Raw genomic sequence first — 9,014 nt, forward strand, 5'->3', positions numbered from 1 at the left:
AGAGGTCAGAAAGGCTAGAAAAGCACTATGTAAGTACAAGTCCATTTACCATTTAGGTCTTGTTAATTTGCACCACATACTACTGTACAGCAAAAGTCATTAGTTCAACACATCCTGCAGCTACAACACACCAAATGTACCCAAATCTACAAAAGCTCCACATAATTTTCGCCAACAGTTGTAATTGCTTTGCTTTTTTCACTTGGAGAAATTTTAATATTCAAATGCTTTTCTGGCCTTTTCTCACTGGATTGAAGTCGGAGGGACTTGTAAATTTGGAAATGATGTACCAAATAGAGTTTATCAATATAATCAAGCATTTGCCTAACCTTTAGATTTAACTGTAGCATATTTAGCTATCACATAGCTATTTATTTTCAAAAAAAAGTGTTTTGGAGGACTTTTTTCAAACAAGAACATGACCCCATCCAATCCAATCCAATTCAATCTAGTCCGATCCCAACCCATTCCACCCCAATCCAATCCATCCCAATCCAATATACTTTATTTTCATTTATTTAACTGTTTCCATTTATCTATCACTTTATTTTCCAAAAAGAAGGTTTTGGAGGACTTTTTCCGAACAAGAACATGATCCAATCCAAATTCCTATGCCAATCAAATCCAATCCAATCCAATCCAATCCAATCCACTTTATGTATAGAGCTCATTTTAACAAACAATTATATTTACCAAAGTGCTGCACAGTAAGACAAAAAAAAAAAGCGGAAATTAATAACATTTCAATTTATACAAAACAAAAGCACATAAGAACACTGTAAACATAAAATGAATAAAAGCCAGAAAAACACATAAAAAAACAGTAAAACAAATCACCAATGCACAAGAATAACTAATACAGCATATATTGGAGATACATGGTTTCTACCTGCAGAGGGCAGAAGAGGCTCCTCAAAAGCAGCAGCGTGCTTTCCTTGGTAGTGGATATGAAGAAGACTGAAGAGGAAGGCATAAATAGAGGTGAGGCCCCAGCTACATTTTTATGAATCAGAGGCAAAGGATAGAGATATTTCCCACATTGTGTTACTCAAAAAGAGATACATTTGAAGTTTGTGGATAGACAGCACACTACACATTTAATACTCTTGAGACCACATCTGCAGATCAACCACCACACACAGATTTGAGTTGCCCTTCACACACCTGTTGGCATCATGAGCAGTCGCTTAAAATACACTAACATTTTTCTACTCTGGCACCAAACCACATAATCACTGTATTTGCAATCCTCACACACCTCTAAATAACTAAACCCCCAAATCAAAGGGGCTACACACTCTTTCACACATCACTGACTACCTCACAGAGACATCACACGGCAAGAAAAGAACTGTCCTCCCTATTGAACTCGCCCCACTGTTGTCCTCTACTATCTCTCTTTCTCACTTGCACATTTATTTTTAGCATTCAAACAACTGGTCTCCTAAAAATGGGCCTATCCTGCAAGAGTAGGGGGAGAGGACTGCTGCTATGTATGGTATCCACCCCCCAGAACCTCGCAGGGCAGGCAGTGCTCCTCTTTTGCCTTTGTTTCTGCAGAGGAAAGCATGAAAGAGTGATCACAGTGGCTGAAAAGGGTGTTAGGTCCTGAGGATGCTTATGAAGTCTTGATTCCTCTTTAAAGCTTTATAGGATGCTTGAGGACTGCTACTGACCAACCAACTTTTATCTTTCACTTTCTTTTTCACCTCCATGTGACGGTGCTCTGGTGACCTTCTCATTTGCACAGTTTTATTCTGTGGAACTAAAAATTACTCTGACCTTCTGCGGGTGTGTGTGTGGTTATTCTGGACCATGCTCTCCCTGTGGTTGTTCCTGCTCCCTTGCCTGAGCCTCCTGCCTCTGGCTCCAGCCGAGAAAGGCCTGGAGTTCCCACAGTATGACGGGAAAGACCGGGTCCTTGATGTCAATGACAAAAACTACAAGAAAGCCTTGAAGCAGCACAACATGCTATGCCTGTACTTCCACGAGCCAATACCAGACAGCAAGGAGCTGCAGAAAAAATACCAGATGACTGAGCTGGTGCTAGAGGTAAAGTGTTTCAAGAGGAGACAGAAATGAAGGAAAAGTTCAGCAAAAGATTCTTTCATTGAAGGAGATAAAAGAAAAGATATAGATTACATGGTTTTGAATGAACAGTATATAACGTATAAAGGTGGTGATGGTATATAGTATATTACTACAAAGTATGTTAAAGCACAAGTGTGAATTTCATCAAGGTCAGTGTGTGTTTCGTACTCTTTCGGAAGCACTCTTGTGACTAAATGCTTTCTCTGTTAGCTTACTGATGTGCATGTTATCTCTAAGAAATGTATCACACACAGGACCAGGGCTCATGACTGTTATAGATTTCTCTTTCAATTCACATTAAGGACACAAACACGATTTCCTCTGTTGTAGGTTTTGGCGGTACCCAGCTAATGAGCTGGGTACACCTCTAATTGATAGATGAAGTGAATCTCTCTGAGTTCCACAGAGTAGAACACATTGTGCACTGTGCCCTGTCTCATGTTACAAATGGCTGAGGGTGAGCTGCTCTCTGATCTGTAGAAGGTAATCTGATCCCAGTCCTGATATTAGCTTCTCTTATTTTACACAGCACAGGTGGGCCATGTTAGTGTAGAGCCAGGCACGGAAACAATGCACCGTAAGATGTTAATGCTGATCACAGTCTACTTTAGGCTGCAATGACTTCTCATGTGCAGAGGCAAGTAGTAGTAGAATGTGTTTCCTGAATATCTACAACTTACACATGGCTTGTTTGCCTCTTCTTCACTGGTTAATAAGTTGGAACACTGTTTATATGTACCTGTGAAGAGATTTTGTATAGAAGCCCAAAGCAGACATGCATCAGCCTAACAACTGATAGTGAAAGTTCAGGGGGGATATAGGACAGTATTTCTTAGCAAATTAACATAACACATTGATAACCCATTTGCTAGCATTGGGCTAAAGGTGATGATAGAATTAAACATCCTCCTAGCTAGCTTTGTTTCAGAGAGGAAGTTGGTTTCCAGCTGACAAAAGTTAGCTATATTCCCTTTTCTATTGTAAAACTAACAACAGTAATATTGGCTTTAGCTGTGACCTGTACCTAAAAGGTTATTTGATATGGTTTTTTTTTACTTGAAATATAGTAATTTTTTAAAAATGATAAGAATTTGTTCAATACCATACTCAATAATCCACCCAAACTGGAAACAGTAATGTCAAAAGTTGCTTCATACCCCCACAGGATAACTTAAATTTTAGTTTTCCTGAGCAATATGTCTATTTCCCTTGTGGCAGTAGACTCTCACTTAGTTCACCTACTGTACTTCATGGATCAATTGCCAGAATAATTTCCCCTGCTTTGGTTATATTTAGATCAAGGCAGTCTGGGTGGTTATGTAAGTGTGTCTCCAGTGCCCCCAGGCAGCTTCAGCACCTCTGTCATATTGCCAACTTTGGTATTATTTCTTTTCCTAAGACCTTACCTGGCACTACAGTCAAACACACATTCCACTTCTCTTCCGCAAAGTCAACCTCAGTGTTTCTGGGTTTTTTATAACTCAACCAGGCTTTATGTTTCCACTGCTCTGAATACAAATGCTCAAAATAAACATCCCCTATATGTGCTGTTTCTTTACATTCTATGTCCAGTTATGTTCTTCCTGCTTAACTCTCCATAACATTTCTCTTGTCTGCAGCTTGTAGCTCAGGTGTTGGAAGAGAAGGACATTGGGTTTGGAATGGTTGACTCACACAAGGATACAAAGGTGGCTAAAAAGCTGGGTGAGTTTATGTATATGGTCTTACCTTTGTTGAAAGATGATTGGCCTCAGATCATCCTTACCCACAGTGGCCATTTTCCTTTGATTTGTCAAGAATAGGTAGAAGAACTTGGTTGTTTTTACAGTGCTGGCTGTTGTGTTGCAGGTTTTATGTTGTTCAAACTTACACAAATTCAACCATAGCACAAGTTGAATCTCCTCCATGCTAACAGACTACCTGTTTTGTGAAAAATGAAGATGTTAACCTGTCTGTCTCCTTTTATGGTGTCATTCTTGTTGAATTGCCTTCATCTTTGTCTTACTGCCCTCTACTGGTCTGGCGGTGTAGTGCATTTACTTTTTTTTTCTCCATAAGTCACTGGCCTGTTGTGCAAAATCTCCACAGGACTTCAGTGGAGACAGTTTTGATAACCTGTTAACTTTCACGACTACAGTTACTGCTAGCACATAACTTCTTTTCAGCCAACCTAGCTAGAATAAAAATGTCAAGCTAACAAAATGTATGCTTCTAGCTGACAAAACATTAGCAGTTTACTCCTTTCTTAGTCAACATCAAGACTACCTAATGGAAACTTTAGCTTTTTGCCCCTACCTAGCTAATGGAATTTATTTTATCAAGGCTGAATGCTAACAGAAGCTGTTGTCTGATTTATTCACATGGTGATTTAACTTCAAATTTGTGCCAGTGTCCCTCTTGATTTCCATTATTTATTTTATTCTAAGTAAAATGATGGAAGTATAAAATGATGATGATATGATTTCAGCATTTTACAAGGGTTACATTAAGTAAAAATGTAAAAATACATGTATTTTCCCCCAGGCCTGGAGGAAGAGGGCAGTGTATACGTTTTTAAGGCTGATCATGTGATCGAGTTTGATGGCTTTCTCTCAGCAAACACCTTGGTGGAGTTCTTATTAGACGTAAGTAAAGAATATCAGGGCAGATCTCTAGTATTGTCAAAGAATAAAAAATGCACCTAATGCTTCTTTCTCTTCTTTCCATCTGTCTCTAGTTATTGGAGGAACCAGTTGAGGTGATAGGAAACGCTCTGGAGCTGAGAGCCTTTGACAGGATGGAAGAAGACATCCGCCTCATTGGTTACTTCAAGAGCGAGGACTCTGAGCGTGAGTGTGTGAAGCTGTCCGCATAAATGAAACATGTGCAAAGTATGTTTGTTTTTTGCTGTCTGATCACAGCTCACTACCTTGTTGGACGGGCCTGGGATGAGCTGTCTGTGGCTCATGCCCTTTATTATAACTGGAGTGCATTTTAACCCCCTCATCTCCATGGATTTACAGATCCATTTTTACCACTGCTGCTCTCACAGCTGCCAACAGCCTTGTTCAATCTCACATGCTGTCAAAGAGCTGAGTCTAGAGTAGCGCTGAATCCCATCTGACCAACTGTGGGAGGATTAAGGGGAGGTCAAAGTTCAACTATTTCCGCTCCCTGATGTGCAAATGTCATGTATACAACAGCAAAAGAAAGCACGAACAGATGTGTTATTCAGAAAACAAGAGCATAGCAGATCCCTGCTGTAGAAAACACTGTAGTTAAAGATCTCTTCTTCTCATCCTCAGATTTTGAGGCGTTCAAAGAAGCAGCAGAGCAGTTCCAGCCCTACATTAAGTTTTTTGCAACATTTGAGAAATCCGTAAGTAGCAAATAAACAAATACAGCTTAATTGTGACGTATGATTGCTCGTGACTGATTTTTCTTAATTGTTTTAGGTGGCAAAAGAGCTGACTCTGAAGTTGAACGAGGTGGATTTCTATGAGCCTTTCATGGAGGAGCCGGTCACCATCCCAGGCAAGCCTCACTCTGAGGAGGAGCTGGTGGAATTCATAACTCAACACAGAAGGTAAAAAAAGAGCAAAATTGAACTGAATGCGCCAATATTTTAAATCTTTGAGAAACATATATTTCTGACTGCTTTTTATTGCATTGTCTGTATCAACAGACCAACCCTGAGAAAACTGCGTGCAGAGGATATGTTTGAGACCTGGGTGAGTTAAAACTGTCATGCCGCATTGGCAACTTTAAAATGTAGTGTTCCCTAAAACTTGACATTTATATTCTTCTTCATCTTCGTCTTCTCAGGAGGATGATATAGAGGGTATTCACATTGTTGCCTTTGCAGAGGAGGAAGACCCTGGTAAGAGGAAGTTATGTGTTAATTGGATATACCTCTGAATATAGCACATATGGGATGATCTTGCTACAGTGGCTGGGAAGTGCAATGCAAATTTACAAAGGATGACAGAGTTTTACAAAGTTGGAGACAAGTTTACATTTTGGAAAACATTTAATGTTTTATAAAACAAAATAACATTAGCAAAACACTTTTACCAAGGCTAGAACAAATTTACAAAATCTGAAACACTTTTACAAGCGGTGAGACAATTTTAAAAGAGATGGAACATTTTTACCAGTCCTGAAACTAATTTACAAACGGCAGATTCTGACGGAAAAGGAATGTACCAAATGCCAGACTTGATCAAGTGAGCGGTTTGTTTTGGCGGAGAAAATGGACTGCCCTGTCAATCACAGGTCATTCTGATGTGTCCTTTCAAAATAAAAGCCAAACCAAATTTGAATTTTTTGTTGATAATCCTGGATATTTTAAATCAGAGATTATGAACAAAGAATCTCAGTTTCCACTGAGTCATTTTTGTTCAGATTAATAGTGGTACGCTATTTTTTAGAATTTATTAGGGATGTAAGGGTACACTCAACCCATGATTCGATTTGAACCCCGATTTTTTGGTAACAATAAGATTCACTCACGCAACACCTTTAGTCAGCTGATTCTAAAACATGCTTTAAACTTAAAACACCTCCACTCCACACTTATTTGTATCGATTTTTTAACTGTCTTGCGATATATCCTTACATCCCCATAATTTACGCATTAGATCAAGCTGTGATTGGCTCGATTACGTTATGAGGTTGTCCACCATTAGTTTGAACTATAACGAATCGGTGGAAATGCCGTAGCCTACGCCATAGGTCTTCGTAGCTCCCATACCTACGCAGAGGTCTACGCAAGTAGCGGATGCGCACCTGCTCCAAAACATAACCACTTGTGAATCGATGCGGACCACAGGCCCTGTGATTGATCAGCTCGGCGACATTGTATTTCCCGCATTTACAGCACTTCCAGGATTCCCGCACATCAGCCGCAAATCAGCCGTTTATTTCATCACCTCCGATGTCTCCTCTCTATTCTTCCCTGTAATCATTGCTGTATGATAAACAGCAACATTTACAGTATCAGCTGTATATTAACAAAATACGCTCTGAATCACTGTGAAAAAGTGAACAAAAACCATAGCAGGGTTGGAAAAAGATGACCCAACTATCAGAGAGACCACACTGCTCTCAAGCATCAAGATTATTGCTGCGTGTCATGGACACATCGATGCACCCTGCTGCGTAGGGTTGACTCAGAAGTATAAACCAGCCTTAGGATGGCAATTTTGAAACCACCCCCATGATTGAATGTGATAAGAAGCTCCTGCAAGCATGAAATCAGCTTAACCGAAAGACCAGAAACCAGAAAAGACTTCATGAAATCATCTTGCCTGTAAGAGAAAAGAAAAATATAATTTGTCAGCTTAATTTTGTAATCCTTTGAGACAGACTGGCTCACTGCTTTTAAGTCTTAAAGCTTACCTAAATTGGTCATATATTTAATTTACAAACATAACTCTGACACTAATTGGAATGTGACATTCTTATAGATGGTTTTGAGTTCTTGGAGATCCTCAAGGAGGTTGCCAGAGATAACACCCACGTACCAGATCTCAGCATTGTCTGGATTGACCCTGATGACTTCCCTCTGGTGAGCCATGACACCACAGACAGAGAGACTCTATCTTAGGCAGGCAGATAAGTAACCTGCAGATCTTTTTTTTCTGACCCTCTTCAGCTGATCCCCTATTGGGAGAAGACCTTCAAGGTGGACCTGTTCAGACCTCAGATAGGAGTCGTCAATGTTACAGATGTGAGTCGCCTCCATGATGTCTGACGTGACAGGAATGTTGAGTTTATCATGATTTGACTTTTCCCCTCCGTGCGTTTGTGAGCAGGCTGACAGCGTGTGGATGGAGATGGACGATGAAGAGGACCTGCCCACTGCACAGGAGCTGGAGGACTGGATCGAGGATGTGCTCTCTGGTAAAGTCAACACAGAGGATGATGATGATGATGATGATGATGATGATGATGATGATGATGAAGATGATGATGAAGAAGACGACGATAACGACGACGAGGAAGAAGACGATGATGAGGACAATGATGAAAATGATGATGATGAGGAGGAGGAGGATGATGGTGAGGATGAGGAAGATGATGAAGAGGAGGATGAAGATGAAGATGATGATGAAGAGTAATCCACAATAGTAGATGTTGACTTTTCAGTTTTGTTGTTGAACAAACTGTACAGTCAAAATAACTTTTCACAAAGAAATAATTCCAAATTTATACTGAAGATGTGCCAGCTCATTATAATAATAAATAATTATAATATCTATAATTGTCATGTTTGACCATGTAAATAAGCCTGGAATGGGTTTTGGAATTTAAAATAAATAATATATACACCTTAGTGTCTTGAATGGACTCGAATGATATGCAGCATACCTATCTCTCTCATACACACACTCAAGTAACAAATACTAGTAGAGTCAGTTGTTGTAATACTGCTGCAGTACCAAGAAGTGCCACAGGATGGTGCCCCATTTCTGTTTTGGTTTCATGAAACAGACAAGTTGCTATCAATCAATCTTTATTTGTATAGCGCCAAATCACAACACGTTATATCAAGACGCTTTTTTAAACCTCAGCTCTAAACTGTACTCTATGTTAAATTATTAACAAAGACCCAACATCAAGACAGGATAAGAACCAGTCCCTTCTTACTAACAGGACTCAGTCTGATCTCATCTTAATCCACCATGAGCATTGCACCTCGCAGTATTTAGCTAGTTACAGCGGCAAGGAAAAACGTCCTTTTAACAGGCAGAAACCTTGAGCAGAACCAGACTCATGTTAGACAGCGTTCTGCCTTGTGGTTGGAAAGAGGGATGGAGGAGAATAAGAGAGTAAGAGAGCGATGATAGTGATGAGTTGGATAGAAGAAGTAGAAGAGGTAGCTGTTGCTGCTGGAGTCTGGCATGTCCTTAGAAGCTGGGGTCTGGAATGTCCACAGCAGC

The 9,014-nt window shown here is 39.9% G+C and overlaps 1 protein-coding gene across 2 annotated transcripts; it reads left to right on the top strand.

Moving 5' to 3' along the window:
- Positions 1–957: 957 nt before the first annotated feature.
- Positions 958–8,407, top strand: casq2 (calsequestrin 2). 2 transcript variants are annotated; one of them, XM_034693620.1, is made up of 12 exons: positions 958–981; positions 1,751–2,052; positions 3,711–3,795; positions 4,615–4,715; positions 4,808–4,919; positions 5,376–5,449; positions 5,526–5,656; positions 5,756–5,801; positions 5,896–5,950; positions 7,539–7,639; positions 7,727–7,801; positions 7,887–8,407. In XM_034693620.1, the coding sequence occupies exons 2-12, from the start codon at positions 1,816–1,818 to the stop codon at positions 8,190–8,192; spliced, it is 1,323 nt and encodes a 440-aa protein (XP_034549511.1). In that variant the 5' UTR covers positions 958–981; positions 1,751–1,815; the 3' UTR covers positions 8,193–8,407. The 2 variants fall into 2 exon arrangements, with proteins under 2 accessions (XP_034549511.1, XP_034549512.1); XM_034693621.1 differs by lacking the exons at positions 958–981; positions 1,751–2,052; positions 3,711–3,795 and adding an exon at positions 4,177–4,454.
- The last annotated feature ends 607 nt before the right edge of the window (positions 8,408–9,014 follow it).

The sequence above is a fragment of the Notolabrus celidotus genome, chromosome 10, assembly GCF_009762535.1.
Source record: "Notolabrus celidotus isolate fNotCel1 chromosome 10, fNotCel1.pri, whole genome shotgun sequence".
Lineage (NCBI taxonomy): Eukaryota > Metazoa > Chordata > Actinopteri > Labriformes > Labridae > Notolabrus > Notolabrus celidotus.

What these genes read in the sequence shown, in the direction of transcription:
- casq2 (XM_034693620.1), top strand. Translation starts at nt 1,816, where the DNA reads ATGCTCTCCCTGTGGTTGTTCCTGCTCCCTTGCCTGAGCCTCCTGCCT. An exon ending in AGGATATGTTTGAGACCTGG is followed by an intron (nt 5,802 to 5,895) that starts GTGAGTTAAAAC and finishes TCGTCTTCTCAG; the next exon opens with GAGGATGATATAGAGGGTAT. An exon ending in GAGTCGTCAATGTTACAGAT is followed by an intron (nt 7,802 to 7,886) that starts GTGAGTCGCCTC and finishes GTTTGTGAGCAG; the next exon opens with GCTGACAGCGTGTGGATGGA.